This window comes from Brassica oleracea, chromosome C9, assembly GCF_000695525.1.
Source record: "Brassica oleracea var. oleracea cultivar TO1000 chromosome C9, BOL, whole genome shotgun sequence".
Lineage (NCBI taxonomy): Eukaryota > Viridiplantae > Streptophyta > Magnoliopsida > Brassicales > Brassicaceae > Brassica > Brassica oleracea.
This window is the reverse complement of record NC_027756.1, coordinates 54,267,339-54,283,114: the sequence shown is the minus strand read 5'-3', so window position 1 is coordinate 54,283,114 and position 15,776 is coordinate 54,267,339. Positions and strand designations below refer to the sequence as shown.

The 15,776-nt window shown below is 37.5% G+C and overlaps 4 protein-coding genes across 4 annotated transcripts; 1 reads left to right on the top strand and 3 right to left on the bottom strand.

The window, feature by feature from the left end:
- Positions 1 to 243: 243 nt before the first annotated feature.
- Positions 244 to 2,015, bottom strand: LOC106316249 (dof zinc finger protein DOF5.1-like). Its single transcript, XM_013754124.1, has 2 exons — positions 1,772 to 2,015; positions 244 to 1,516 (listed from the first exon to the last, which is right to left on the bottom strand). Exons 1-2 carry the CDS (start codon positions 1,823 to 1,825, stop codon positions 392 to 394), a joined length of 1,179 nt encoding a protein of 392 aa, XP_013609578.1. The 5' UTR covers positions 1,826 to 2,015; the 3' UTR covers positions 244 to 391.
- Positions 2,016 to 3,313: 1,298 nt separating this feature from the next.
- On the bottom strand, positions 3,314 to 6,004 carry LOC106315734 (transcription factor-like protein DPA). Its single transcript, XM_013753547.1, has 9 exons — positions 5,767 to 6,004; positions 5,224 to 5,413; positions 5,084 to 5,127; positions 4,764 to 4,835; positions 4,533 to 4,673; positions 4,386 to 4,454; positions 4,065 to 4,163; positions 3,892 to 3,962; positions 3,314 to 3,798 (listed from the first exon to the last, which is right to left on the bottom strand). Exons 2-9 carry the CDS (start codon positions 5,399 to 5,401, stop codon positions 3,591 to 3,593), a joined length of 882 nt encoding a protein of 293 aa, XP_013609001.1. The 5' UTR covers positions 5,402 to 5,413; positions 5,767 to 6,004; the 3' UTR covers positions 3,314 to 3,590.
- Positions 6,005 to 9,333: 3,329 nt separating this feature from the next.
- LOC106317539 lies at positions 9,334 to 11,733 on the top strand. Its single transcript, XM_013755345.1, has one exon. It carries the CDS (start codon positions 9,979 to 9,981, stop codon positions 11,512 to 11,514), a length of 1,536 nt encoding a protein of 511 aa, XP_013610799.1. The 5' UTR covers positions 9,334 to 9,978; the 3' UTR covers positions 11,515 to 11,733.
- A 255-nt stretch (positions 11,734 to 11,988) lies between these two features.
- On the bottom strand, positions 11,989 to 14,510 carry LOC106317538 (probable mediator of RNA polymerase II transcription subunit 37e). Its single transcript, XM_013755344.1, has 2 exons — positions 14,203 to 14,510; positions 11,989 to 13,898 (listed from the first exon to the last, which is right to left on the bottom strand). Exons 1-2 carry the CDS (start codon positions 14,414 to 14,416, stop codon positions 12,172 to 12,174), a joined length of 1,941 nt encoding a protein of 646 aa, XP_013610798.1. The 5' UTR covers positions 14,417 to 14,510; the 3' UTR covers positions 11,989 to 12,171.
- Positions 14,511 to 15,776: the final 1,266 nt, after the last annotated feature.

Genomic DNA, 15,776 nt, shown 5'->3' with positions numbered 1-15,776 from the left:
TAGTGAAAGTTGAGGCGAGAAACATTTGATATACAGTAACGGACAAAAAGAACATTGAACCTCATTCAACAATATATTAAATTAGTAAAAAACTATATTGGTAGAACATCATACAACACCTCACAACTCGTATGTATGATCATATCCTCATGCTTAAAAATGAAAAATGAAAATTTGCAATAGAGAAAACTCTAATTTTAAAACTTGAAAAAGCAACCAAGAGAATCAACAAACACACAAAAAAACTAGTAGTTGTAGAGTAACATAGAAAAAGAAAAGAAAAAACCTACAAGATCGATCGATGTACTAACTCCCAACTAAGTACATAAAATCATACAACACCCATTAAGAAATTAACAAAGTGTAATAGATTCGACAGAGCGATGGCTGATTATATATTGCTAGTAGAAGAGGAACTGAAATTATTAGAGGCATCACTCCACGAACAAGTTGTGGCTGCGGTTGATCTTGCAGCCCCATGAAAATTCCAAAGATGTTGTTCGTTTCCAAAAAGTTGTTTAGACATGTTGAGTTGATTGTTACTATCTTCCATTTTCACTGAAGCTAATTGCGACGCTGTGGCTGTAACCATAGCTGATGAAGCAGAAGAAAGGTCGTAGAAGGTATTTTTTGGATTTTGCTGGTGCATGCCCGTTTGATTTTGATGATCAAACGGGTACAACCCGGAAGATGAAGAATTGTCTAAACCACCTAGCAAAGGAAGTTGCTGATGTGTTGCCGGGAATCTCCACTGGTCAAAACTGGACAAAAGAGCCGACGCCCCTCCTCCTCCTCCGCTTCCACCGACCATATGATAAGAAGGAGCTGATACGGCACCGTACGGTAAGGTGAAGTTGTCAGTGAAGTCTAAGGGAGTCATGAGCTTGAGAGGTGTCAAAGACGATCCAAGTCCATGTACGTTGTTGCTTTGATTATGTCCGGGGATTAATCCGGCGTTGTAAGAAGATAGCAACGAGCTCAGAGAAGTCGATGAGGACGGTGGTCCCATCTGATTACTAGCCATGGCGCGGTGATGGTATTGGTCGTTGCTTGTGGTGCTGTCTTGTGACTTACTGTTACCGCTACTACTGCTACCGCCGCCACCGCCGCTATTTTTGGTTCTTTTGTTTCTACGACAACCACCACCAACAGGAACGCTCCTTAGAGCTCCCCCACATGTCCAGTAACGACGGCAGGATTTGCAGAAGTGGCGAGGTTGAGTGAGACTATAGTTGTTGAAGTAACAGAATTTGGTGTTGCTTGAGTCACATCTTGGACATTTTAAGGCTGTTTCTGGCAGTGGTATGTTAGCTAGCCTTGCCCTTTCGGCCATCGAACCTGGCCGGATTAATCCGCTAGGTCCACCCGAACCACCACCGCCTGCACCGTTAGCGTTGTGGTGAAGTGGTGGAGAAGTTTGTTGTGGTTGCGGTGGGAGGGGATGGTGAGGGAGGAATTGCTGGCTAATGTTGTTGTTGTTTCCCGTGAATCCAACGGTGCTTGTGATTGGTTGATGCTAAAGTTTTTAGAAGAAGTGATTCAAAAAAATACAAAAAAAGTTTTTAGAATTTGTCAAATAGTAAAGGAAAGAAAGAACTAATTTTATGAGTATATTCAAATTCAACCACAGATATACAAAAGATTAAAAGTGAAAAAAAGGAACAAGAATATTGTTATCCTCTTTTCTTGTTTGTTTAATCCTCTTTATTGCTATATTTTAATTGAGTACATACATAAATCATAGACCAAGAACTCCTAATCAAGAACTTACTTGTTGTTGCCAGTTTGATGAATCAGGATAAGTGGGGAATGAAGAAAAAACCATCTTTGATCTTTCTTCTTTGATGATCTATTTTCTCCTTAACTTTTTTTTTTGTTTCTGAGCAAATGAAAGAATTAAAGATGGGACTCTTTTTTTTTTTTCTGGTGAAGACTTATATGAAGAAGTGGAGAACTACATCAATAAAAACAAAGGAAAGAGCTTTAGAGAGAGAAAAGAAGAGTAGAGAAGAGCTTAGCGAAAGAGAGAGAAGGCAAAGGTAAAGAAAGACCTTTATTCATATATAGACATCCACATGTATAAATATGGAATATGTTTGAATATTATATCAATTATGTATAGATGAATAAAATAAGATATGAGTGTGTCCACAGTGTAATTGTGAGACTCTTTTTGTTTTATTTATTTTATGCATATATGCTTAGGGTTTTGAGAAGGTGGAGGAGCGGGAGTGTGTCTACTTGCTTAACTCATAAGTTTCTTTGTGATTTTTCTTTCTGGTAATACTGCTACATATGTACTGTGTGTGCTATATAACAATACTAAATATGGATTAATGATTGAGGTATGACAGTCGGTAAAATTATAACAATTGGTTTAACTTACTTTTGGTGTATATATTAGATGAAACACCAATAACGAAAATATTGTTATATGTCATGAACATAGTCACATTTTTCTTAGTTTACAAATTATTGAAATCAGTAGAATAAATACGGGCTAATTATAGTTGGTATGAAACTTATATATATGTGGATGTGTATATATCGTTCTGCTGAATTGGCTTTAAGTAACATGATAACTCTTGGAGATATGGATATTTTAAGAAACGTTAGTATTGAAAGATTGATAGTTGCTCTCTTTTTTCAGGTAAAAATTATCTCATATCATGTATTATTATAAATATTCACTGAAAGAGAATTTTCTTTATCAATAACGTTAAAGAATGTAGAGTAAATTTTGGTGTATATATATAATTAATTATTTTCTCGTCCAAGTTCTCATGAATATAACTGTGTTCAGATATATGCAAAAAGACAAATTGATACATTTGTTTTGTTGAAAACTTTAGTACGTATACCCGAGCGTTGATTAACTAAAGGGGAAGAAGGTTGGACGAACTGGCCGACACTAACTACTAAATAATACTACGACACTTTAGCGATGGGATGACAAAAAGGAATCGAGAATGAGTAGAGTAAGTTAGTGAGAAACAATATCTAATTATTTCCTAGTGAGAAACCATAATTAATTTATGTTACAAAAAAACCATAATTAATTTATGCAAAAAACATAATTAATATAAAGTATTAATTAAAAGAGTCCAACATTCTTCCCTAGTGTCCCCAACCAAATTCGCTTTTGTGTCCCTCGAACCGCCGTGATGTCTCTTTATTTTACTTTTCCAAAAAAAAAGAAAAAGTATTTGTTTGTTTGTTATTTTGCATGGGAATTATAAAAGTTTAACTAAATCGCATTTTATAACCTCGGTAACTAGCCAAAAAGTATTTGCTTGTTTGATTTTAAAGTCCTCAAATACAGCTGAGAAACAATAAAGACAGCCGGTTCAACACGGTTCAGTTTGTTAAAATCAATAGCCTCAGACAAAGAGTTAACCGAATCGGTTTTACAAACATTTGTAAATTAGATGAACAAACATTTGCTGTTGGACTATGGGATCATAAGTTCACAGTCTCTCTCAAATGGCACTTAAACCAGATGTATAGTTTTTTTTGAAGTATACCAAATTAGATGGCTTTGTTCTTCTTTCTTGAGGAATTGGGAGCAGAATCACAGTTTTTCTCGGTGGTCAGCGAGTATCAATGGATCCCGAGTTCCAGCAAACCGGGCCAGAGGTTCCAGAAGCAATGCAAGAACTGGAGGAAGAATGAGCAGAAGAGTGTTGATGTGTAGAGGAAGGCGACGAAACTCTCTTCTGCTGCTGCTGCTGCTGCTGCTGCTTGTGTTCTTGCATCAGTTTCAATATGTAAGCATCGTCATGGACCGAGAAAGGCGTGCTGAAGTCAAGGGGTTAAAGAAAAGATTTATCAATCTCATATTCAAGAGATTGAATTTGATATCAGAAAAACAGAAAATGTGTTGTTTAGTACTTATTGAAGTCGAGATGAACAAGTTGCATGTCTTCAGAGATCTCGATTTCGACTACTGCATGAGGATTTGTCTACAGAGAGAGAGAGAGAAATTCAAGATGAAGATATATTCAATAATGGAGGAGAAGACATGAGCTAGATAGAAACTTCAGGGGAAGAGATTTTTGAAGTACCTCAAGTAGAATGAAGGGTAAAGTAAATCCTTCTGCTGGTCCTTCAGTCTTCACAACCATCTCCTTGTTTCTCGACATAAGACTCTCAAGACTTGATACCTGACCACAATGAGGACTCATATAAACAAAACGCAGGATAGATAAATTATTATGTTTCATCAAGACAAAACAGGGAATGACTCAAACACGCAGTTACTACTCAACGCTTGGCTCAAAATAAACAAATGTTTACGAATACTAGAGTAACTGCAACATCAATAGCTTTTTGTCATCTCTTCAAATGCATAACAGAAGATAAAAAAACTAAAAGAGAATCATCACCTTTTCTCTCAATTCTTTAAGGAAAGCAGCCTTCTTTTGCACACTATTCATAATCTTATTTCGATCCATCTGCAAATACGAGTATCCAAAGATTAGTGACAAAGAGCAAGAGCAAGAAAATCCAAAGGCATAGCTTAGAGACAACACCTTAACTTCTTCCACATCCTTTTTACAAGTAATGGGAAGGCCTTTCCAACGGATTTCCTTTTTATCCCTAGCGATAATATCCAAAGCCATGAACACATTGAGTGCATCATACACTCTCCGCCTTATGTTCTTCTCGTTATACTAATATTTGATCATTAGAAGGAATGCAGTTACAGCTTTATGTATTTGCTTCCATAATTATAATCAAATTTTCCATCTTGATATATATACCTCATTGTCGTTCAAAGGCTTCTCCGAGTTCTGCTTAATTGTTGCAAAATCCGAAATTATTTCATCTGCAACCTGCAACAACAACCAAACCACAGCAGTGTCGAACATAAAAATTTCAGATTTTCTAATAACAAAGTTTTAAAATGTATTTACTTTTATAAAGGCAGAACTCCTAATCAGAAAGAAGTATTTGGATAGCAAAACAAAAGTTGGATGATTTGTTGGTGAAGTGTGTGTACTTATTCAAGGTCTAATTCTTTGTAAACTAAAAACTTTAAGAGCAAGCAATAATTTTAAAGGAGTTAGAGAGAGTGTAATACCTCTTTGTAAGTAGTTATCTTCTTGGCTTCCAGCTTCTGACAAACTGAGAGATAAAATCCATAGGAGGAAATAATAATGTGAGAGAGTTAAATCAAAACACACACACAAGAGAGAGAGAGAGAGAGAGATTCACACTGACCCATAACGCTGAATTGGCGAAGGCCACCTCCAGAAGTTCTTGATTGACCTTTCTTCTCTGACACAACCTCGTTATCGTCATCAACTATCAACTTCCTTCTCACAGGAGTTTTCCCCAAGCTCACTGAAGGAGGATGGTTCCTCTGCTTCTCAGGTGTGACAAACAAATCCATCTCCATCCTCACTTCTCTCTACACATTTTCACCATTAACAAAATTAACTGCTACTACACGAATCAATCAAAGATCAAAAAGAAACAAGCAAAGACCTTTTTTTTTAAGTGTTAATCTTGAATCAATCTCTAACTATAGTCAACAAAATCAAGAAGAAGAAAAAAACATAGATTTGTTTATAATCTGTGCATCTGTTCGGACAACAAGTAAACCAATTGTCGCTGTCCGTAAGACATTTCCAATTTTTTTTATCAATAAACAAAATTATGAAATTGGTTAAACTCAGTGGATGAGAGATCTAGCTAGACCCTAGTCAGAGAAATAAAGTTCATGACGAGAAAGAAAGCTCGAAATCGGGATCAGAGACGAACCAGTGTGATCGCCTCCAATGGCGGAAACTGGAGACTTTCTTCTAGGGTTTTGTTTTCTCTTTTTTTTTTTTTTTATTACAGAGATGCCAAACAACAACAACAAACCGGACAGAGATGTTTCGGTTAAAATTAGCGTCTTCGCGCTTTAATAAAACTGATCAAATAGTAAAAAAACAATGAGAGAAAACGCAGAAGCAAACAACGATGCTTCTCCCCCATAGCCCATCAAAGCCATAAGCCTCTCAAAAACACACACTCTCTCTGTGTGTTGTGGAACCCAAACGTTACTCTCAACGGCGTCGTTTTCAAATTTTTATGGCGGGGATCCGAATGGGCCTTCTTCCTCTTCCTGACTCTAAGCCCATTGGTCCATGAACATACATTTATTTTTGTGAAAAAAAATAATAATAAATTTTTTGTCTCTCTCTATTACGTACTGACAGTTGTGTCTGTATTCGATCCAGTTGCATAAAAATAATCATATTGTTATGTACAATGAATCTTCAAATGTTTGGTACGTTGGCATCGAGTTTTTTTTTGAAAATATTATCGCTTATAAAGTTATTAATTCTTCGTATAATAAGACATGGTCCGTATCAATAGCATTGCCTTGTAAACTATTAGAAAAGAGCCTCGTAATTCACTTTTAATATGGTTTCTTTCTTTTGATGCACATTGTTTACACGTTATCGCCGGTGCGTGTGGGAATGTTGCTTTGGAAATTAAATGTGTTATTACAAAAAAAAATCATAACTATACGAACCACCGGGTTAAATATATATATATATATAGGGAAACCTCTATAAATTAATAATGTTGGGACTACACCAAAACTATAATTTTTTATTAATTTATAGAAATATTAATTTAACGATACACTAATTGAACCAAAAACTCAATTTGAGATTATAAAATTATATTATTTTATAGAGATTTTTAGTGTATATTAATTTATAGAGTATTAATTTAAAGAGGTTATATTATATGTATATATATATATATGTGTGTTTTATTCGATAGGTTGAATTTTTTTACATTTTTTTAGTCAGTTTAAAACTATCTATAGTATGGAGTGATATGTTATTAACATTGGCCACTTGTTCTCTATGATTGGTGGACGAGTTAGCATTTTGTTTCTATGTGCAGATATTGATTAACCCAGTTTTGTATTTTCATATAGTTCGATTTGTAACCTAAAACTATAGATGTTCTTGCACGTGAAAAGTTATCGAACTATCCAACCTGATTTTTATCGTCTTCATCCGATAAAAAAATCAACTCCACTACAGTAACATGGTCAAAAGTAGACCAAACACACCAAATCTTTTTTTTTTGAAAGAATGTTAAACTGATTCATCCAAAAAATAATAATTTACAACATGTGTTACTGTGTTTTATGATCTAGTCATAGTTCATATGAAACTGAGACTTTTAGAACAGAGGTTTATCCTAAAACAGATGACATATCATAACACAACCAGACCGGTCCAGATTGATTATCAATATGATCTGAATTAAACACATGACGTATCATAACACAACCAGACCGGTCCAGATTAATCAATACATTATTGTTAATGTATCTCTACGCAGAACAATGTACTATCACAAGAATAAATAAGAGAAGAAACTGTAAAAAGATTGATATGTATTGTGTGTTGTCAAATACTCAGAAATATAAACATATTCAATTCATTATAGATTAATAGTAGTGTGGTATATTTTAATATTTGATTGCTGTTTGTTTGCCTGTCGTTGTTTGGGGTATGAGAGGTGGCAACTCCCATTATCTTTTTAGGGTCATCTTTCAATGTCCTCTCAGATCTCAATTATTGAGTTTAAAGTCATGTTTGATTCTTTCTTCTCTTTTGGGTTTCAATTTTAGTCTGTTTTTAATTACTCTTTTAGTCTTTTTTATTTTGGTTTGTCAACTTTTGTTCCTATCTAATGCAGTAAATATACTATTATATACTATTTAAGTGTCCCTTCATAAACCGAACTTTCATAAACAAAATATTATTGTAATATGATTGGCGACTTGCGTATGATGTCCATTGTTATGATTATCGACTTAGAGAGTTGGTATAGCACTTTTAGAAGGTTTTGACTGTTTGATGGGTGCAAGGAATGTTATGACTCATTTGTTTTCCTTTCGCGCGGAGATCGAATCACTATTTTGGACTATGGAATATATACGAAACTTACGTCAATTTCAGGTCATATTTACAACGGATTATTCCTAATTGATGAAGATGGTTTCGGAACCAGAGGAATGACCAGCTTTTGAAGCTTATTTGAAAGATCGAAATTTTGAAGGATAGTTTTCACAGCTCACAGATCATTCATATCTCGCGGACGCAAAATAAAAAGGCGGATAGCCTAGCACGGAATGCTAGGAGACAGCTGTCTTTCGTTTTCTATACGGATGTGGAGCAACCTTTTTGATTTTCAAAGGCTACATGAGAAAAAAAATTATTAGATGCAATGCAAGGATAAAGAGCGATATAAGTATAGCCCTATAACTATTCAGACAAAATAAAGGAAATTATTTAACTCTATTAGCAAAACAGTCTTAAATTAAAATCATAAACCTTGAAAGATAGGCTTTTGTTTCTACATCCACGAGACTAAGATTACACAAATGGTTTCTTTACTTAATTATTAAAATTTCAATTAATTTAATATATGTTTCCACCTTTTACCTTTTTATATCTGTATAAAATAGACATAAAATTTTACTTTTTTTTTCCAAAAACTCTCTTTAGTAATACTGACACGGTAAAATACATCAACACGATACAAATGATGCTAACATAACCGACTCAAAATGCATTTCTTACGAGGATAACACATCTCAATTTCTCATCTTATTTATTTTTAATATTTTTGAGAACGACATCTTAAAATATGGCATCTTCGTAATTATTATGAAAGCCTTTTAATTGGGTGTTATTTATAACCTGTAATACACTTAACTAGTCAAAACACATGGATTAATTAATCAAATACGTAAGCCGCAGGATACCAACACTGATGATGCGTATAATCCTATTACAATGGATAAACCAATTTCAGATTATTAAAAGTAATAATATGTTGTTATACTCACTGGGACACAACACAATAATGCAAATAGTAGTGTCCACTGGTAATAATCTAAAATTAAGCACCAACCATGCCTCCGCATAGACTAAGCACAAAATATTAATTAAACAACCCCTAAGCACAAAACCAGAGTTTTTGGACATAGTTATACAGTTGAAGAAAGGAAGAAATCGATTGTGAAAAATTCATTGATCCAATGTAATAATAATTTTCATAAAAAATTTAATTAGAAATTTACAAACCGATATTTTTCAACATTTAAAAGAATGAAAAAGGGAAAATAAAAGTTGTTCTTTTCAAAAAAAAAAAAAAAAAAGTTGTTTGATAAGCACATGTAGCACGATAAGCACCCATAAAATAGGTAGAGAGAGGAAAAGGAAGAAATAATATTTTAAATAGAAGATGAAACTATATAAAAAATACAAATAAAGAAAGAGAGTGGGGGAGAAGAGGTAGTATCTAGTTCAGGCTGCTTCTCATTTAGCTCATTTCTTATTCACATTCACATTCACTCTCACCCATGAACCTTCCCCCTTCTTCCTTACATAATAAACACCTCTCTCTCTCTCTCATCCTCACCCCCAAACATTTCAGACAAGAACATAAACAAACATTTCACAAAGAGATAACCTTTTCTTTCGTTGAATCAAATCACTGTGGAAGAAATATATTGAATTCAAGAGATTGAAAAACCCAATTTGAACATGGAATCCGCCAATCTCTACTTCCTCTCGATTCATTCTCGAAAGGTATCTCCTGGGGTCGATTTCTTCTGATTCTCATTAGTAGGCTTTGCTGTTGTTGTTGTCGTGATAGCTGTTGGATGTAATTGGAAAAAAAAAAAAAAGGTGAAAACTTTGAAGTTGCAAATGTATATTTCACGGATGGGTTTGAGTCGGAGTTTCCCGCCGCTTTCTGGGGTTGGTTATCAGGAAATTCTAGGGTTAGGGTTGGATATCGTCTTCCTCTAGCGTCTTCTTCTTCTTCTTCTTCACTTTTTAAATCTCAATTTAATGGCTAATTGGGAGATCTGGGATTTGGGTGATTGAAAAAATTAACATTTTTGATTTAAAAAAAAAAAAACAAGACAAGATTCGATTTTGTGAAATGAAAGGCTCGATTCTATTGTCGATGGAGAATCACCACCCTTCAACGCTCTTATCCATGGACTCCAGCGGCTCCTCTCACGAAGAGCTCCTCGATCTCGACATGAACAATGTTAACCACCACCAGATCACTCTTTACAACCCTCCCGACATCAACCTCCCTTTGTCTGTCGGAAGAAGCTCCCCCACGTGGAACTTGGACTCTTGCGATAACATCCTAGACGTTGGACTTAGCTCGCACGTCTACGAGACGGAGACGTTCCTCAACGTGGCTGCTCCGAGTAAAGTCAGTAAAAAATGCTTGAAACGTGGAGATAGCATGTGGGGAGCTTGGTTTTTCTTCACCTCCTACTTCAGACCGGCACTGAACGAGAAATCAAAGTCTAAGGTTGTCAGAGAAGCTGGTAACGGAGCAGGAGGAGGGGGATGCTTTACAGGGTTTGATAAATCTGATCTCAAGCTCGATGTGTTCCTCGTTCAGCATGATATGGAGAACATGTACATGTGGGCTTTTAAGGATAAGCCCGAGAACGCCCTCGGTAAAATGCAGCTGAGAAGCTATATGAACGGGCACTCGCGTCAAGGCGAGCGTCCGTTTCCCTTCAGCGCGGAGAAAGGGTTCGTTAGGTCTCACAGGATGCAGAGGAAACACTACAGGGGACTCTCGAACCCTCAGTGTCTTCACGGGATCGAGTTTGTGCCTTCTCCCAGTCTCATGTGTGTCAGCGAAGAAGACAAGAAGAGGTGGATGGAGCTAACTGGTCGAGATTTGAAGTTCACTATCCCACCCGATGCTAGTGACTTCGGTTCATGGAGAAACCTTCCCAACACGGACTTCGAGCTGCCTCATGTTACAAAACCGGTTTTAAATAACGCTAAGAAGATACTTAATGGTTCAGGATTGCATTTGACAAACAACGCTTCTTTCAGCAGCAATGGTGACTCATCAGATCAATCTCCAGGAGGAGGAGGAGGAGGCAACGTTAGTAAGAAGAGGAAAGAGTTTTTATCTCCCGGGAGCAGCGAAGAAGAATGCTGCTTGACTGGTAACAACGTTGAGACCCAGCCTGGTTGGGTAAAGGACTTCACTGGAGTGATGAAGAACGTTCACGGGCCTTCGATTGCAGCGAAGACCATCTACGAAGACGAAGAAGCTTACCTGATCGTGATAACGTTGCCGTTCGTGGATTTAAACAGCGTCAAGGTCTCGTGGAGGAACAGTATCAGTAACGGAATCGTGAAGGTGACGGGATCGAGCACGTCGAGGGCTCCTTTGGTGAAGAGGCGGGAGCGTACTTTCAAGCTGGTTGATCAGACGGCTGAGCATTGTCCTCCGGGGGAGTTCATGAGGGAGATACAGCTGCCAAATCGGATTCCGGAAGAAGCAAACATTGAAGCGTATTTTGATGGGACGGGACCTGTTCTTGAGATTCTGGTGCCCAAGTTGAGGGGAGGAGTGGAGGAAGAACACGAGGTTAGGGTTTGTCTACGGCCACAGCATCACCTCGGAGGAGCAGGCGAGCTTAAGTTGACGTGATGAAACATGTTTTCATGCTACTTGTAGAAGCCATTTGTATACAATGATGGGAAATAAGCATAAGCAGAGGTGCAATCCTAAGTGTAATTTTGTTACTTTGTTTTTTTTTATGTATGGTTTATATATTTCCATTTTAAAAGATTACAGTAGTTGATGATTGTCAATACTCAAAGCATTGTTTTTTTGTTGGCATAAAAGGAAGATGATTGTTTAAACGAACATATGTTGTGAGTTTTTATTTTCATTCTCTGAGCAAGTTTAATGTAACTATAGTTAATGCACTTTGTTTTGTACGAAGCCTTTCGTCATTATATCGTTTGCTGGTGGACTAAAGAAGGGACTTCATGATTTCACATTGAAAAGCCCTTTGCACTGTAAAATGCTGATGCAAAATGTCTTTTCGGGCATTCATTTTTTGATTCTTATAACATTAAGCTCTTAGCGGAAGAAAACTAGCTAAAAATGAAACAAAGATGGGAAAAAGCCAGAACGTTTACTTATCCGTCATCATAGCTGGACAGAACATCCAGAGTTCAAAAAGAGTTGTAACAAAAAATAATAGCAAAACGGGCCTATAAAAAGGCCCAACATTCATAAGTTCTTAAGAAATCGAAAATAAGCAGGGAAAGAGATAGAGAGACGTCAATAATCAACAGATTAGTCGACCTCTTCGATCTTAGGGCCAGCACCGCCTGAGGCAGGAGGAGCATCATCGTCCATCCCTGCGGCTTCACCACCAGCTCCTTGGTACATCTTGGCAATGATTGGGTTGCAGATGCTCTCCAACTCCTTCATCTTGTCTTCGAACTCATCAGCCTCACCCAGCTGATTGTTCTCCAGCCACTGAATCGCCTGCTCAATAGCGTCCTCGATCTTCTTCTTGTCTGCAGCCGGTAGCTTCTCACCAATCTTCTCGTCCTGGATGGTGTTCCTCATGTTGTACGCGTAGTTCTCGAGAGCGTTCTTGGCTTCCACCTTCTTCTTGTGCTCCTCATCCTCAGACTTGTACTTCTCAGCCTCTTGGACCATCTTCTCGATATCGTCCTTGGACAAACGACCCTTGTCGTTGGTGATGGTGATCTTGTTCTTCTGTCCGGTGGTCTTGTCCTCAGCAGAGACGTTGAGGATACCGTTGGCGTCAATGTCGAAGCAGACAGTGATCTGAGGGACACCACGTGGAGCCGGAGGAATTCCGGAGAGCTCAAACTTACCGAGGAGGTTGTTGTCCTTGGTCCTGGCTCTCTCCCCTTCGAACACCTGGATCAACACTCCTGGCTGGTTGTCCGAGTAGGTCGAGAACACTTGCTCCTTCTTGGTCGGAATGGTTGTGTTTCTTGCGATCAAAGTGGTCATGACACCACCGGCTGTCTCAAGACCGAGTGAGAGAGGAGTGACATCGAGCAAGAGAAGATCTTGGACCTTCTCGTTTCCTTCACCACTGAGAATAGCTCCCTGGACGGCAGCACCGTAAGCAACGGCCTCGTCGGGGTTGATAGACTTGCAAAGCTCTTTGCCGTTGAAGAAGTCCTGAAGCAATTGCTGAACCTTGGGAATACGGGTGGAGCCACCGACAAGGACAACATCGTGGACGGTGCTCTTGTCCATCTTAGCATCACGGAGACACTTCTCCACTGGCTCCATACACTTCCTAAAGAGATCCATGTTGAGCTCCTCGAATCTAGCACGGGTGAGTGCAGAGTAGAAGTCAATACCCTCAAAGAGAGAGTCAATCTCGATGGTGGTTTGAGCAGTGGAGGAAAGAGTCCTCTTTGCTCTCTCACAGGCCGTCCTCAACCTCCTAAGAGCTCTTGGGTTTCCGGTAATGTCCTTCTTGCTCTTCCTCTTAAACTCCTGAACAAAGTGGTTCACCATTCTGTTGTCGAAGTCCTCACCACCAAGATGAGTATCTCCAGCAGTCGCCTTAACCTCAAAGATACCTTCCTCAATAGTGAGAAGGGAGACATCAAAAGTACCACCACCAAGATCAAAGATCAACACGTTCTTCTCTCCAACGCTGGTTGCCTTCTTGTCAAGACCGTAGGCAATAGCAGCAGCGGTGGGCTCGTTGATGATACGCATAACGTTCAAACCGGCAATCACACCAGCGTCTTTAGTAGCCTGACGCTGAGAGTCGTTGAAGTAGGCAGGGACAGTGACGACTGCGTTCTTGATGGTGACGCCAAGGTAAGCCTCTGCAATCTCACGCATCTTGATGAGAACCATGGAGGAAATCTCCTCGGCGGCAAACTGCTTCTCCTCGCCCTTGTAGTTGACTACGATCATTGGCTTCTCGGCAGGTCCTGCGATGATCTTGAATGGCCACAGCTTCATGTCGCTCTGTACAGAGCTGTCGCTGAAACGACGACCGATCAACCTCTTAGCATCTGCCACGTACACAAAACGCATCTCAGAAGCAGTTACAAGCTCAATCAAACGAAAACGAGAAAAACAAATTCGAATAATTATATAGGATTCAACACTCTACCAAATTTTGATTTACGGATAGAATCAATAGATCTATAACATAACAAACCTCAAAAGCAATCAATAAACGCATCTCAAAAGCAGTTACTAGCTAAATCGAACGAAAACGAGCAAATCAACATGAGATCTACTAATAGAATCCTAGATCTAACATACCAAAAGCTCAGATCTAGATTCAAATCAGGAATAAGACGAGATACGTACCGAAGACGGTGTTGATAGGGTTCATGGCGACCTGGTTCTTAGCGGCATCACCGATGAGCCTCTCGGAGTCAGTGAAAGCGACGTAAGACGGCGTGGTCCTGTTACCTTGATCATTAGCGATGATCTCAACGCGGTCGTGTTGCCACACTCCGACGCAAGAGTACGTCGTACCGAGATCGATACCGATCGCTGGACCTTCTCCTTTACCAGACATTATATAATCGGAAAGAATGAGCTATAAAGAAGATAGAGGGCGGCTAGGTTTTGAGTATCGTAAACTGGTAAACAACTAGGAAGAAGAGATTTGTTTATATAGACTTTTGTGCGGGGCTTGGGTTTGATCGGGCGGCCACGAATGAATTCAGATCTAGGGCGCCAGGCTGTTTAAAAGAGTTCGAGAATGTTCGATGGCTGTGAGATAAAACCCTAGTTTGTTACAATGTTTTTAAACCCGACCGGACATCGAACCGAACTAATTTCCGGATGAACCGCTCTATATACTGAAGCCTATAATCTTTAATGTTGTTTTAATTTTATTAAAATATAAATAATAAATATGTATATATTTTATGTTTAAAAAATCATTCAGAAAATATTGAACTTTGATTTCTAAATTTTATTTTTATTTGAAATACAAAATATCAAAAAATAGTTTAGACTAAATAAATATAAAAAATAAGGTTAGAATATTTAAATTTAAATATCTAATGTGAATAATAAACTAAGCTTTAAATTCAAAATAAACCAAAAACAAAACATCATTGTAATAAATTGTCAATAACAAAAATAAACTATCACCAAATCACATCAATTAATTTTGATTCTTTTGTACATCTCATGTTTTTTAGGTGGTATAGCGAAATCTTCACTTAAATCTAAAAATCACAAATAAAATAGTGTAATTAGTAATTATGTATGATAAAAATATAATTAAAAACTAAAAAATGTAAAAATTATCTATTTGGTTCAACCATTGGTTTAACCGGTATCGATTTCTGGTTTTAGTGAGTTTTTGCTGGTTTTTAAATATTAGATTTTTTACAAAATCCAAACCAAATTTATTTTGGGTCACAGGATTTACCGGTTTAATCTTGGGTCTGGGTCGGGTTTCAGGACATTTACAAGTTGGCCACTTGTTTGACCTAATGGGGCGAGTTAGCTATACTTATAGGTGTTGGGATAATGGGCCGAGCTAGCTGTACGTTATAGTTTCTCTTCTCCACGAACAAGTGGTATATTATTCAATGTTCTTCCTAGATATGCGGATTGTAATTTTACTTATTTGAAAAACTCGTTGACAGAAAAAAAAAAAAAAAAAACTCAGCAAATGTTTATTTTCTTTTTCTTGACCCAAATAAAATGTATTTTTTCCATTTGTTTTAAAATTTACATAACAATCTTTCCAAAATAAATACGAAGTATATGTTTGTGCTGATCTGCCTAATAATGCAGTAAAAATAGGTTTTTCCTTTAACAAGCCATACTAATGTAGAATGGTTTAATTTGGATTTTTTTTGCATCAGCCATTACTTTTCTTTTCACTGTGTTGGTCCACTTTCAAAGGCGAGCTTATA